The 15804-nt window shown below is 47.4% G+C and overlaps 1 protein-coding gene across 1 annotated transcript in view; it reads right to left on the bottom strand.

Moving 5' to 3' along the window:
• The window catches only part of STK32B (serine/threonine kinase 32B), a 414607-nt gene that overhangs the window by 56425 nt on the left and 342378 nt on the right, over positions 1 to 15804 (bottom strand). Inside the window, exon 6 of the mRNA XM_044226223.1 lies at positions 8813 to 8902. Coding sequence (XP_044082158.1) covers positions 8813 to 8902 — 90 coding nt within the window. The remainder of the gene's footprint in view (positions 1 to 8812; positions 8903 to 15804) is intronic.

The following is a 15804-nucleotide window of genomic DNA, read 5'->3' as shown; positions in this document are numbered from 1 at the left end:
ATATGGCTTTCTGGTACAGGAACTCAGTGTCAAGAGGCAGCTTGGTATAGTGGCAAAAGCATGGGCTTTGGACCCATGTAGACATGGCTTCAGATTCTGGCTCTCTCACTTGCCTGCTGCATAACTCTGGGCAGGTAATGAACCTCCCCAGGCTTCAGCTTCCTCATCGATAAACTGGAGAGAAGGGGAAGCTGCCTGTGGATCTTCTGAGGATTATAGGCAATGACAGACACACAGCAGAGTCACAGTATATGTTGGTTTTCTTCTCTCTCTTGGTGGTGGGGCCACTATGGAGACAGAGTGTTAAGCTGTTGTCACCACTGGTCTTCTTTTCCAGAGGCTGAGAACCAGGACAGCAGTGGGAAGTCAGGGAATGAGAATGGGGAAGGAAGGGCCAGGGGGAGTCTCAGAGGAGGTGCTGGGAGAGTGTGCTATGCCTGGTGGTGGAGCAGGGGCAGAAAAGAAAGGGTTGGTACAATACTACTCCAGTGGTCTGGGCTCACTTCTCCAGTGGTCTGGGCTCTGTATTCCCGGAGATGGATCGAACAGCTTTAGACTGTTCCTAAAGGATGTCAGAACTAACTTTATAGGGTTATGGAGGTGGCTCCAAAGGGGAGCGTCTTCTCTCCATGTCATTTTCCTCTCCTCACTGCCTCTTCTGGAAAAGATGGCTCCTTCCATTCTGTCTGCTTCTCTGGGACAGTGTCCCCTGAGCCTCCAGGTGCTTGGTGCTCTTCTCTCCTGCATCCTCCCTGGGGGATCCTGCCTGTGTTGGCTTTGCTGCATCTCAGTGCTGGTGAGTCCCCAGTCAACAGATGCTGTCCACATCATTCCAGAAGCCTGGACAGCACCTCCCAGGGATGCCTCAGATTCAAACCTGAGTCTGCTGGAACCCCACACACCTGACGCCCCTGCTGTGCTCCCCACACACCTCCACCAGAAGCCTGGGAAGCAGCCTTAACACCCCCTTCAACCCATTCTCCCACCCATTTGTCAAGTCAGTGTCTCCTTGAATGGACTGGCTTCAGCTCTGGAATCGTCTGGAAAGAGATTTCCAGAAGACCTTCAAGAGTGAAAGCCCTATTGGTGTAAATATTCAGCATCCCAAGAGGACTGTCTGAAGAGTACAGATTGTAAGCATATCTTCCGGTGTCCATGCTAACCTGGGTCTGGCTCTCGTCACCAAAATCTGCCTGGGTGGGTCCCTCATGACCCCTCAGTCTGTTTCCTCAGCTCTAAAGTGGGAATAAATAATTGTGCCTGCTTTGTATTTGTGAGCATTAGATAAAGCTGGGCACATAGCAAATACTAAGTACTATTTTTACTATGACTTGTGGCCAAACTTCATTTTTTAAAATTGATTTAGGAAATAAGAGATGAATGACACACGCAGTGAATTCTGGGAGGTGAGGACATGGTTTTTGAATCTCGGCAGATCAACACACATAAACTGATAGAGCAGATGAATAGCTAAGCCAAAACCCATGAGGAACACCAACAACAAAACTAAATTGTTCTCCCACAAGCCCCAAAATGTAAGTGGATGGGAACAAACCGGCAACAGTGACAAGACTGCCATGGGAGTGACTTCTGCAGAGAAGGGAACACAGGGAAGAAACAAGGCAACATATCATGGACCAGAGAACAGAGAGCTGCAAGACAGCCAGTAGGCATTTATGGGGGGATCCAGATGGCCAGTTGGGGAACAGCAGCTAAAGCCTGGAGCAGCTTGCCCAGTCCAGTGGCAGGTGAGGCAAAGGGGCCCTTGGTAAGTTCTGCAGGAGGTCAGTCTGGAACCCCAAATCTCTGTCATCCTCCAGCCGGAGCTCCCTTCTAGAAGGAGCCCAAGGAGCAACTATTGGAAGTAGAACCAAAACCGAGTGGGATGAGGACCCTATGGACAAAAGAAAAAGAAGCTCCAGCTAAAAGTAAGCAAGTAGAATGAACCAGGAATTCCCAGGTAACAAGCGGCCTTGAATTTTGATGCTTCATGAAACCAACAGAAGATGTTCAGTTAGAAAAACTACCCTGAACAATATCACCTTCCAAAAGTTCAGGAAAACTAATTTCCCATAAAAAAAAAAAAGGGAACATTAGATTATCAAAGCCAAATTCCATGCAAAGTTATCATAAGAGGAAGGAAAATAAAGGGCAGAATAACACACTTTACAATTGTAAGGGTCTGCCCCTCCCAGAGGAACTTGCTTGTAGACCCTGAATGTAAGGGTGGGGCAGACTGCGTGGAGACATCCAATCAATAAGCCGTATGTATATCCACTGGGAAGGTTGAAATTCAATTGGCCACCTGTGTAGGGGCGGGGCTCAACCACCCCCATAAAGGTTGCTCTGCCAGGCTGCCAAGGGGGGCTCCTGCAGGAGAGCCGCGGGCTCCTGCAGGAGAGCCGGGGCTCCTGCAGGAGGGCCGGGGGCTGCTGCAGGAGAGCAGCGGCTGCTACAGGAGGGATGAAGTCGGCGGAGAGCGGTGAAGTCGGCGGAGAGCGGTGAAGTCGGCGGAGAGCGGTGAAGTGGAGCGGAGAGCGGTGGAAGTCGCAGAAGAGCAGGGGAGTCAACGGTGTATAGAAGAGCTGTAACAGCTCTTGTAAGAGCTATAACCGCGTTTGGCGGTCCAGCCTCCAGCCTCCGGCGGCCGCCGCGAGCGCCGCCGCCTGCAGCCTCCGGCGGCGGCCCCGAGCGCCGCCGCCTGCACCCTCCGGCGGCGGCCCCGAGCGCCGCCGCCTGCACCCTCCGGCGGCGGCCCCGAGCGCCGCCGCCTGCACCCTCCGGCGGCGGCCCCGAGCGCCGCCGCCTGCACCCTCCGGCGGCGGCCCCGAGCGCCGCCGCCTGCAGCCTCCCGAGGCGGCCCCGAGCGCCGCCGCCTGCACCCTCCGGCGGCGGCCCCGAGCCATCGCCTGTAGCTTCCAGCCGGCGGCCCCGAGCGCCGCCGCCTGCACCCTCCGGCGGCGGCCCCGAGCGCCGCCGCCTGCACCCTCCGGCGGCGGCCCCGAGCGCCGCCGCCTGCACCCTCCGGCGGCGGCCCCGAGCGCCGCCGCCTGCACCCTCCGGCGGCGGCCCCGAGCGCCGCCGCCTGCAGCCTCCGGCGGCGGCCCCGAGCGCCGCCGCCTGCAGCCTCCGGCGGCGGCCCCGAGCGCCGCCGCCTGCACCCTCCGGCGGCGGCCCCGAGCGCCGCCGCCTGCACCCTCCGGCGGCGGCCCCGAGCGCCGCCGCCTGCACCCTCCGGCGGCGGCCCCGAGCGCCGCCGCCTGCAGCCTCCCGCGGCGGCCCCGAGCGCCGCCGCCTGCACCCTCCGGCGGCGGCCCCGAGCCATCGCCTGTAGCTTCCAGCCGGCGGCCCCGAGCGCCGCCGCCTGCAGCCTCCGGCGGCGGCCCCGAGCGCCGCCGCCTGCAGCCTCCCGCGGCGGCCCCGAGCGCCGCCGCCTGCACCCTCCGGCGGCGGCCCCGAGCCATCGCCTGTAGCTTCCAGCCGGCGGCCCCGAGCGCCGCCGCCTGCAGCCTCCCGCGGCGGCCCCGAGCGCCGCCGCCTGCACCCTCCGGCGGCGGCCCCGAGCCATCGCCTGTAGCTTCCAGCCGGCGGCCCCGAGCGCCGCCGCCTGCAGCCTCCGGCGGCGGCCCCGAGCGCCGCCGCCTGCAGCCTCCCGCGGCGGCCCCGAGCGCCGCCGCCTGCACCCTCCGGCGGCGGCCCCGAGCGCCGCCGCCTGCAGCCTCCGGCGGCGGCCTCGAGCGCCGCCACCTGCAGCTTCCAGCCTCCGGCCTCGAGCGCCGCCGCCTGCAGCTTCCAGCCTCCGGCCTCGAGCGCCGCCGCCTGCAGCTTCCAGCCTCCGGCCTCGAGCGCCGCCGCCTGCAGCTTCCAGCCTCCGGCCTCGAGCGCCGCCGCCTGCAGCTTCCAGCCTCCGGCCTCGAGCGCCGCCGCCTGCAGCGTCCAGCCTCCGGCCTCGAGCGCCGCCGCCTGCAGCTTCCAGCCTCCGGCCTCGAGCGCCCCCGCCTGCAGCTTCCAGCCTCCGGCGGCGGCCCCGAGCACCGTCGCCTGCAGCTTCTAGCCTCCGGCGGCGGCCCCGAGCCATCGCCTGCAGCCTGCAGCCTCCGGCGGCCCAGCAGTCCAGTCGTCTGCGGTCCAGTTGTCAGCGGTCCCTCGACGCCTGCGGTCCTGAGACATCTGCGGTCCAGTTGTCAGCGGTCCCTCGACGCCTGCGGTCCTGAGACATCTGCGGTCCAGTTGTCAGCGGTCCCTCGACGCCTGCGGTCCTGAGACATCTGCGGTCCAGTTGTCAGCGGTCCCTCGACGCCTGCGGTCCTGAGACATCTGCGGTCCAGTTGTCAGCGGTCCCTCGACGCCTGCGGTCCTGAGACATCTGCGGTCCAGTTGCCAGCGGTCCCTCGACGCCTGCGGTCCTGAGACATCTGCGGTCCAGTTGTCAGCGGTCCCTCGACGCCTGCGGTCCTGATGCCTACAGACCCTAGAGGCCAGCAGTCGGTCCTGACACCTGCAGCCCCTAGATGCCAGCAGTCTGGAGGCATAAGCAGCCCTGAGATGCCAACGGCCCCTAGACACCAGCAGCCTCCCTGCAAAATGCCTCGCCACCCCGAACCACAAGTGGCCTTGTCCGCAGTGGTGGCTTCCTCTGGGTGGAAGCCTGGTCAGAGTAGCATCGTGGGGAGCAGAGTCTGTGTCATCTGGGTTGTCCTCCTTGTCATTGTTGCTTCTTCGTCATTGGGAGTGGCCTCATCCAGGAAATGGTCTTGTCCAGAACAGCCTCTTCTTGGGAGCGGCCTTGTCCGGGGAGAAACTTCATTGAGCAGTGGCCTTGTCTTGGGAGTGGCCTCTTCTTGGGAACGGCTCCAATCATGGAGCGGCCTCATCTGTGGAGCAGCAACGTCATCTAGAGCAGCCTCGTCCAGAGTGGCCTTCTTGGAAGTGACCTTGTTGGGTTCATCGTCACCGCCTTTTCGTAAGAGGTAGCTCTGACCGGTAGTTTGATTCCTGATGCTTGGCGCGAAATAAAGTTTTGCTTGACTTTCGCTTTGTATCAGTCTCGTTCCTTTGATCACGGACCCTAACACAATGATGATTAATCAGAAAGATGTGCCCCCATCCACCAAAAAAAAAATTTTTTTTTTCAGGGAAAAATTGTAACTTACTATTTCAAAAGTCTGAAAGACAGTGTGGTGACTTGTTTCATGAATGGTTTCTGGATGAATGGGGCCTTCTGGTATCCATTTTCCTCCCACAATCCCCAGTCCCCTCCCACATGGTCTCTGGTCTTGGTCATGTGACTTGCTTTGGCCAACTGGACATCAGGAAATGTAAAGCAAGCAGAAGACTGATAAGCATGTGGGAATGGGCTTCTCCTTCTTTAACCCAATTGGCTTCTCCTTCCATGCCAGCTCACTGCAGTCCATTTGATGATGAAAGACCATGTAGAGAAAGACTCAGCTGTCCTCGCTGAGCCCAGCCCCCAGCAGACCCACCAGGGGTATGAATGAGCCCAGCCTAAACCAGCAGGGGAACCAACCACTCAGTCAAATGGTAGATTGTGAGAAAGAGCACATTATTGCTGTTCTAAGCTACTAAGTGTTTTTTTAAACAGTGTTCATTTACACAACAAATGAATCATTGAACACTACATCAAAAATGAATGATGTACTATATGTTGGCTAATTATATTTAAAATTAAAAAAGTGTTCATTTACTTTCCCCAAACTTATTTTTTAACTTCCTTTTTTTATTTTTTATTGATGGATAGTTGACATACAATATTACATTAGTTTCAAATGTGTAAACAGTGATTCTACAACACTGTATTTTATGCTTTGCTCACAACTGCAGCTGCCTTCTGTCCACACACTATTACAGTACCACTGACTATGCCAGTGCCTTTCATCCTGTGATTCACTTACTCCCTAACTGGAAGTGTGTACCTCCCACTCCCCTCTCCCATTTTTCCCATCCCCCAGCACCCCTCCTCTGGTAACCATTGGTTTGTTCTCTGTATTATGGATCGGTTTCTGCCTCATGTTTTTTTTTTTTTTTTTTTAAGAATCCACATATGAGTGAAATCATATGGTATTTGTCTTTTTCTAGATGACTTATTTCACTTAACAGAGTATCCTCTAGGATCATCCATGTTGTTGCAAATGTCAAGATCTCATTCTTTTTTATGACTGATACTCCACTGTATATATGTACACCACACCCTCTTTATCCATTCCTCTATCGATGGACACTTAGGTTGCTTCTGTATCTTGGCTATTGTAAATAATGTTGCAATACATGTAGGGATGCATACATAATGCATTTTAAATAACTGTTTTCATTTTCTTTGAGTAAATACCCAGTATTGGAGTTACTAGGTCATAGGGGATTTCTATTTTCAATTTTTTGAGGAATCTCCATACTGTTTTCCACAGTGGCCGCACCAGGGTGCATTCCCACCAACAGTGCATGAGCGCTCCTTTTTTTCTGGCTCCTCACCAACACCTATTGTTTCTTGTCTTTTTGATACTGCCCATTCTCAGGTATAAGGTAATATCTCACTGCAGTTTTGATTTGCATTTCCCTGATGATGAGTGATGTTGAGAGTCTTTTCATGTACCTGTTGGCCATCTGTATTTCTTCTTTGGAGAAACATCTATTCAGATCCTCTGCCCATTTTTAAATTGTGTTATTATTATTATTGGTGTTGGTATTTTGGTGTTGAGTTATATAAGTTCTTTAATATTTTGGATACTTTTTTTTTTAATATTTTGGATGCTTTTTTTTTTTTTTTTAAGAATTTAATATGTTTAAAAGAGAGAGAGCATGAGAAGGGGCAGAGTAAGAGGGAGAAGCAGATTCTTTGCAGAGCAGGGAGCCCGATGTGGGACTCAATCCCAGCACTCCAGGATCATGACCTGAGCCTAAGGCAGTTGCTGAACTAACTCAGCCACCCAGGTGCCCCCGGATACTAAAATGCTTTATTGGATATGTCACTTGCAAATGTCTTCCATTCAGTAGATTGTCCTTTTGTTTTGTTCATTGTTTTCTTCACTGTGCAGCAGCTTTTTATTTTGATGTATTTCCGGTAGTTTAATTTAGCCTTTGTTTCCCTTGCCAGAGGAGACAGATCTAGAAAAAATGTTGCTACAGCCGATATCTCTCTGCCTGTGCTCTCTTTCAGGGTTTCTGTGGTTTTTAGGTCGCCCATTTAGGGTCTTAATCCGTTTTGAGTTTATTTTTGTGTATGCTGTAAGAAAGTGGTTCCTTTTCATCCTTTTGCTATATGTGGCTATACAGTTTTCCCAGCACCATTTGTTAATGAGACTAACATTTTCCCATTACATATTCTTGCCTCCTTTGTCATAGATGAATTGACCATATATGCATGGGTTTATTTTCAGGTTCTCTATTCTTTCCCACTGATCTATGTGTCTGTTTTTGTGCCATCCCATATGCTTTTGATCACTACAGCTTTGAATTAAATCTTGAAATCTGGAAATGTGGTATCTCCAGTTTTCTTCTTCTTTTCCAAGATTGCTTTGGTTATTCAGGAGTCTTTTGTGATTCTATGCAAACTTTAGAATTATTTCTTCTACTGTGAAAAATGTTACTGGTATTTTGATAGGGATTGCACTGAATCTGTGGATTGTTTTGGGTAGTACAGACATTTGAACAATGCCAATTCTCCCCATCTGTGAACATGGCATAAGCCAATAGGTTTTGACTTGCTTTGTTATACAGTAATCAATAATTAATATAGACATTAAGAAAACTATATAAGACATGAAAGAACAGCACAAAGTGGAATTGAGAAATGAAAAAATCAGGCAAGAAAACTCAGGGAAAAAATTAGAGGGGAAATTATTTTAGTAATAAATATTTCACTAGAAAGCATACAAAGCAAATAAACACAACAGGTAATCTTTAAAAGAAGGAAGAGAAAAATGGGAAATATTTTAAAAAGATAAAGGAAGAGATGCAAAAGATTTGAAAATAATCATGAGAGACTATGGACTCTGAAAAACAATCTGAGGGGTTTGAAGTAGCTGGCAGGGTGGGAGGTCGGGGTACCAGGTGGTGGGTATTATAGAGGGCATGGATTGCATGGAGCACTGGGTGTGGTGAAAAAATAATGAATGATACTATTATGCTGAAAATAAATAAATGGAAAAAAAAGAAATAAAAACAAAACAAAACAAAAATACTGAAAATTTGTAAAGATTCCACATTCAGATAATAGTTGTCCTTAGAGAAAACCAAAGTACAGGAATGGAATGCTTCTAAAAATGATACTTCCCATATTGCATGGAGCACTGGGTGTGGTGCATAAACAATTAATCTTGAAACACTGAAAAAGTAAAATTAAATTAAAATAAATAAATACTAAAAAAATAAAGATTTTTTAAAAAGAAAAAAAGAAAGTAGAAAAAAATAATACTTCCATCAAATGTTCTAAAGAAAATCCAACTTGAAAATACACACTGGAAAGACACTGTGTTCTTAGGAATATAGACCCCAAAAGACCAGTAACAAAGTTATATTCTGGCTACTCTAATGGACATTATTAAAAAAGAAAATATAGTTTTTTGTCTGTTTTTGTGTGTTTTCTCCCAAGCCTGAAGCAAGGATTTCTGGCTGTGTAGGAGTTCTCTGGAAATCATGGGAGGAGAAGGTCTTTCTGGCAGACAGGACAACAAGGATAAAGTGTGAGAGAGCCCAGCACGTACTGGGGACAGCCAAGTCCTGGTGTGGGGGAGAAGGATTGGAATGCTGAGGTCAGGCACTGGGTCTCTGGCTCCTCAAAGGGGCCTGGAACACTCACCCATGTAGGGCTTGGTCCCGGCCATGGAGGAAGCCTTTTCTGCTCCTTTCACGATCGTCGCTATGTTGAAGTCTGTGATGTGAACATGTCCTAGAGATAGAGAAACAGAAATCCCAGTTAGCAAGAGTTGCAGGCAGCTGGGTAGCTCCTTTGTTGATTTAAAGCTGTGGGCTCTATGGTAGGTGCAAGAAGAACATTGGAGAAGCTCTACTTATAAGAGTATTTTATCTAATACTTTGAAAATGTCTAGTTTTGGCAGCATCATTCATAGTAGCCAAACTTAGGACAAACCTAGGACAACATAAGTGTCCATCAGTAGATGAATGAATAAAGATGTGGTCTGTATATACAATGGAATTTTATTCAGCCATGAGAGAGAAGGACCTCCTGCCACCTTTTGACAATATGGATGGACCTTGAGAATATCATGCTAAGTGAAATAAGCCAGATGGAGAAATGTAGATACTGCATGTATCACTTATATATGGAATCTTAAAAAAAAAAAAAAAACTCATAAAAGCAGAGATTAGGAAAGAGCTTGCCACAGGCTGAGGGGTGGGAGGAACAAGAAGAGTTTGGTCAACGGTATAAACTGAATAAGGTTTGAGAATTTAACATGGAGACACAGTTGACAGCATTATATTGGATAACTGAAATTTGCAAAGAGAGTAGAACTTGAATATATATACACAAACACACCTACACTAAAAAAGTCTACATTATGTGCAAGTTTTTATAAAGTGAATTTTCTGATGGCACATGCATATTACTTATAAGTGGCCAAAAATACTGAGGGCATGGTAAAAAATTTTATGGATTAAATTTTGGAGGCAGTGGCTCAGAGAGTAAAAGCTCATGGTAGAGAGATGAGAGGGGTGAGTCCATACTCCCTTGCTGAGGAAGCTGAGTGGCTATGGTTGGGGGAAGAAGAGTAGAGAGGAAATTTTCATGGCCAGAGGACACTCTTGTTCCACTGTTATTCTGCCACAGTCAGTGGGGGGTCTTAGTTCTGTACATCCTGGGAGCAGGGGACTGGGGATTGAGACCACCTTCCATCCAGCTTAAAGTAATGGCAACAGATGGGACATAGATAGGCTAGGTGCCCCTGCACATGTGTTCAAGAAACCTGAGAAGGAAGTAAGAGGGACAGAGAAGGAAGGAGACAAGAGATAAAGAGAAGCAGGAAAGGAAGACGGGTAGGAGGGAGGGAGGAAGGAACATCCTGACAGTTGGTACTAGCCTTCTGGGGAATTTGGTACTTAAAAGAAGCCAACACTGAGACTCCTGAAAACTAGTTATAAATTTAATCACTTTCCCTCTTTGTCCTCACATCATGGAGAAATGGTTGGATTTTCATATCTGAAAGCTGTATTTGAGAGGTTGGGACTTAAATACACAAGTGGCTTGCATACACAAAACTGACATTGGGAGGGCCTGGAGGGCACCTCCATGAGATGGACAGACACCTGCTAGAGCAGGTGCAGTGAGGCCCACGGGAGAGGCACGCCTGATAGGACTAGCCACAGTGGACAGCAAAAGCACCAGCAGTTTCACATAAATCCAAATCTCAGGCTCGGCTGCCAGCACTGACCTGTGGGCAAGCTTCTGCCAGGCACTCTGTCCAGGGCCCCTGGGTGGGAGGCAGTAGTGAGGTACTCAGTTAGTGATGATCTGTGATCCCTTTCGGGTGATTGTGGGTGAAGCCTAAGTCATCTAGCCAGATCCTTGCTGGGAACCTTTCTGGCCAGATGAAGAGTGTGTCCATCCAAGGAGCATCCCTAGAGCAGACACACCTGCTGCAGTCTCCGGAGCCAGAACTAGCATCCATACACAGCCCTACCCCCAAGAGGCTGTGTGGCATAGCAATTGGGGGCAGAGACTCTGAGCCACACTGACGTGGTTTGGGTCTCAGCTTTGTTGGGATTAGCTGTCTGCTCTTGGGCAAATAACTTCTTTTCTTCATCTGTAAAGCGGGGGTGAGGTTAACAAAGTACCCACCTGAGATAGCGTTTGGGAGGAACCAAGAATTTATATACATAAAATGGTTAGAGCGACTGGCATACAAGAAGTAGCTTCTTGTGAAGTGTTATCTAGTGTTCCTAGATAACAGTTCCTAGCACTGTTATCCTGCCAAGGTGTGGCTCAGATCCCCGTCTCCAGCCAGTGCCAGTCTGCCCCTGACACCCTCCCAGTCCCCACTTCTAATACTAACAAAAAAAATCCTCAGTCCTGTTGTTGACTACGAGGCAAGGGAGGGTCTCAGTCACCTCTACACCCACACCTGTATGCTCCCAAGCACAGTCACCATACTGAGAGGATCCTGAAACCCTCCAATACGGCTTTTATTCAGTTTTCCTTCATTTCTCCCTGTCTTTAAAAAAAAAATTAGCATTTGCATTATCAAAGTAATGCCAGCTGATTATAATAAGTCAAAGACTACAAATGTGTATTTGGGTCACTCCTTTCAACCTTTGATGGTTCCCCCACCCCCATTCATAACATGACTAAGTAACTTGGTTCTCTGTCCTTTCTCCCCTTACTTATGCCTACATGTGTTGGCATGTGGTTGGTCCTTCCTATAATTAGATCATCCTCTATGGGTCGTTCCAGAAGTTACTTTTGCGTTTAGCCATGTATCATGACATCTTCCCACATCAGTATACATTGGTCTACCTATAGGAGCCATAATCCTTTGTCCTCCATGCTAAAGAAATCCAATTATTTTTGTAATTTATTTGGTGATAGAACTTGACCTATAACTTCTCTTTATTGGTCTATTTATTCCACTTAGGGGGAATATTCATGTTTTGATAGAAAAATATTAATATATTTGATTATAGGGTAGACCCCCTTGGTGATTCATTTAACCTCTATGGAGGTATTACATAATATATAATATATGTTGTTTTTAAAAATTATTATCTATTAGACATATTATTTTCATTTTATAAGACATATATTATTTAATATAAGGGTGGGGGGGTAGGGGAGCCTGGGAGTGGGTATTAAGGAGGGCACATATTGCATGGAGCACTGGGTGTAGTGCAAAAACAATGAATCTTGGAACACTGACAAAATAAAATTTAAAAAATATTTTTAGGGGCACCTGGGTGGCTCAGTGGTTTAAAGCCTCTGCCTTCAGCTCAGATCATGATCCCAGGGTCCTGGGATCAAGCCCTGCATCGGGCTCTCTGCTCAGCGGGGAGCCTGCCTCTCTGCCTACTTGTGATCTTTGTCTGCCAAATAAATAAATAAAATCTTTAAAAAATGTTTTTAAATCTAAGAAATTAGAGTTTCAAATAAGAAACTGTGGCTCCATAGCTACAAAGTATTCCATAGTATAGTTATATCACACTTTATTCAACAATGATCCTATTTGGCATTCGGGTTTCCAGTTTTGTTTGCCTACGTGTTTGTCTTGTTATTGGATCAGTGATAGCATTCTTGAGCACATTGCTACATACTGGTACTTCCATTTTAACCGAATAAATCCCAGAAGTGGGATTGCAGAGTCAGAGGGTTTGCATACTATGTTCCAAAGAGTTATAATTTACGGTACTTTATTACTATTTTTTAATTTAAAAAGAAGATTTTATTTATTAGAGAGAGAGAGCAAGAAAGCGAGACAGCACAAGCAGGGGGAGTGGCAGACAGAGGCAGAGCAATAAGCAGACACCCTGCTGAGCAGGGAGCTCCATGCAGAGCTTGATCCCAGGACCCTGGGATCCTGACCAGAACCTAAGGCAGACACTTAACCAACTGAGCCACCCAGGTGCCCAATTTATGGTAAACAGGATATGAGAGCGGATATTTCTCCAAATTGTTACTAGCACTGTAATCAATGATTTCACTTGTTGCGAATTGCACAGTGAGCAATGATTATCTCACTGCAGATAAGGCTGCACATTTTCCACATAATGAGACCCAACTCTCCCAGGGAACTGTCTAGAATCTTGATCAATTTTCAATCAGAGCTTTGTCTATGAGATATATTTACACTTTGCTCTGTGTATTGCAAAGATCTTCTCCTAGCTTATTGTTTGTCTTTGGACTCTGTTCACAGTATCTCTTGTCATACAAAAATCTTAAGAACTTAAATGGTAATGTTAATTTTATAATCTATTTTCCTCATAATTTTCCAGAACCCTATTCCACCGCCAAGATTTTATATATTCTTCTATATTTTCTTATAATACTTACTTATCTTTTAAATTTAAATCTTTCATATAAAAATAGAATATATTTTTGTTATAATATAATATAGCATTCTAATTTTATTTCTTCCAAATGGATAGCCAATTATCTCAACAGTATTTAGTCTTTCCCAATAACTTGTCATGAGACCTCTGTTTGTCAAGATATTATAATATCTGATAGGTGTGGTTCACCTTCACTCTCAGACATTTATTCTTCTGAAAAGAGTTGTGTCCAGTTCTAGGAAATGCCTCCATTAAGATTTTGGTGGGGATTACATTAACTTATGCATTGATTTGAGAAGCATGGACATGTAATTTTTCCATCCAGTGTAATGCCTGACTTTTCATTTTCATTCATCTTACTTGATTCCTTCAAAATATGTTTAGTGTTCCTTTCATTTAGGCCTTGTAAATTTGGGGGCACATTTACTCCTAGATATTACATAGTTTTGGTCACTCTTTCAAATGACAGTATTTTCCATTTCTTTTTCTACCTAGCTATTTTTAGTATAATAAAAAGCTACTGAGTTATGCTTATTTTTCTCTTATTTGACTACTCTATCAATCTTTCAGAGCAAAAGCTATTTATTATCTCTCAAAATCCCATTTCCCTTTCTCAGACAGCAATAGAATCTGGAGCTGGGTTCAGGGGTACCATGCTAAAGGGTCCACTTCCATTCCTCCCCCGACTGCAGCCGGCTGTGGTCACATGACCAAGTCTGGCCAATGGGATGTGAGCAGGCTGATTCTTGCACCGCCCAGGATATTTCCTTTAAAAGAATTCTCATTCCCTGCTTCCTTCCATTCTGTTGCCTCTTCTGTGGGTTTGGCAGAACGCTTTCTGCCACACAGTTGAGGAATAAGATAGAAGGAGCCTGGACCCTTCTGAACATCCACAGAGAAGAGATTGGACTTTATTTTTATTTTTTAGTCTTTGAAGACCAGTTCGTGATTTATATTTAATATAAATGTACAAAGACAATGTACATTGTCTTAATTTGTACAACCCCTTATTAATTTTGCTAGCTTTTTAGTGGATCCTTCTGGTGTTTCTAGGCATAGAAGCATGTTATTTGCACATTGATGGTTCTCTTTCCCTTGTTAGGGGGCTCAGAGCAGAGTGGTTAAGAACACAGATGGGGAGTTGTACTTCCCAAGAACAAATGGTGTGCTGCTTTGGTGGACATAAGCTGTTTGTGGTCACTCATATCTCCTGTCTTAGCAACTACTCGTCCCTGTACAGCTGGCTTTGAGAGTGGGGCATGTGGCTTCATCTGGAAACAGTCAAGCTAATCTTACCCCTCTGGTCTGGCATTTGACTCAGGGTTAAGCATATGACATAACTGGTGCCAATGAATATTAGGGAGATGATTTTCCAGAGGGTTCAAGAAATAAAGACTTTTCTGTCTCCCCCCCCCCAGGAGGTACCTAAAGTAATCTGTCTTTGGTCAGTGTGAGGTGTGAATATGAGCCCAGAACTCTGAAAGTTTTTCATTAACATAAAGAACGACAGTCTAAAGCTGAAGCCTAGCCACGGAGAAGGTAGAGCTGCAAGCATAGAAGGAAAATGGTGCCAGAGCCTGATCAAACCCTGCCTGAAGCTGCAGCTACTGAACTTCAGCTATAGAAGCTGAAAAACACTGGCATTGTGGTTGATATAGCCACTTACTATGAGATTTGGACAGGTTATTTCACTCTGTAAACTTCCAGTTCCTCATCTGTAGTATATTAATAAGTACATCATGTGGTAGTTGTAAGTGCTAAACAGAGCAGTCCGGGACTCTGATGGTGATGTTTGAACAAGACTATGAGATAGGCGGGGGGGATGGGGTGGAGAAGGCCATTAGATCACCAGAAAGGACTGTGCTTCTGCCAGCACATAGGCCATGGGAGGGGACTGCAAGGAGGCCAGAGAGAGAAAGTGGGAGCTCGGACAGAGAATGGAGGGGCAGACAGAGCTCGGACAGAGAATGGAGGGGCAGACATACCAGGCCCCCAGGGCCGTCTGAATATCCCTTTGACTGCTATGAATGGATATAGAGCCAAGGGCCAAAGTGGGGAGGCTGACAAACAGGGAGAAGAAACACAGCCCCCTGTCTAGTTTTGGCCACTGTTATGTATAGAATTGGTGCCAAATCTCATGTTAATCCTCCCAGTACTCTTATCAGGAGGGTCGGATCACCTGCGTTATTACATGAGAGTAACTTCAAGTTGCAAAGACTAGGCTGCTGCTCACGGTCACACGGTGGATCTGTAGAGAAGCTGCATTGTGTCTTCAGCCTCATCCCAGTGTGAACGGTCCTCCCCTGTCCCCGTGCTGTCCCTTGCAGAGCTGAGCAGACAGCCCTGTCCTTGTCCTCAGGGAGGTGAGGGCTCTGATGGGCTGCTCTGAAGCAGACCTGCTGGGACTCCCCTAGGAATTCATGCCCAGCAGGTGTGACAGACAGCAAGTTCCACTTCTGGTTTCTGTGAACTGTGCTAATTGATGAGCTGTAACCTCCCAGTGAGCTTCCTTTAACAATTGAGTGAAGATGTGGGAACGTGAAAATTAGTGCCATACAAAGCTTCCTACGGGTTCCTTCTCAGGAGAATGGGAATTTAGTACAAAATTTGCAAATATGAACTGAGTTTTAGGCTATTTGCTTTCCACAGGTTGAAAACATTCAAAACGCAGCAAGAGAAGGAGCTCAGGATGTTGTGTGAGACCTGTTAGTTCAAGTTTTACTGTTGGTATCAATAATTAGTAATCATAGCGCCAACCCTGGTATACCCCAGAAATGCTTCTCTCCTTTCTCT

The sequence above is a fragment of the Neovison vison genome, chromosome 11, assembly GCF_020171115.1.
Source record: "Neovison vison isolate M4711 chromosome 11, ASM_NN_V1, whole genome shotgun sequence".
Lineage (NCBI taxonomy): Eukaryota > Metazoa > Chordata > Mammalia > Carnivora > Mustelidae > Neogale > Neogale vison.
The sequence above is the reverse complement of the archived record's forward strand: the minus strand, read 5'-3'. Positions and strand labels throughout refer to the sequence as shown.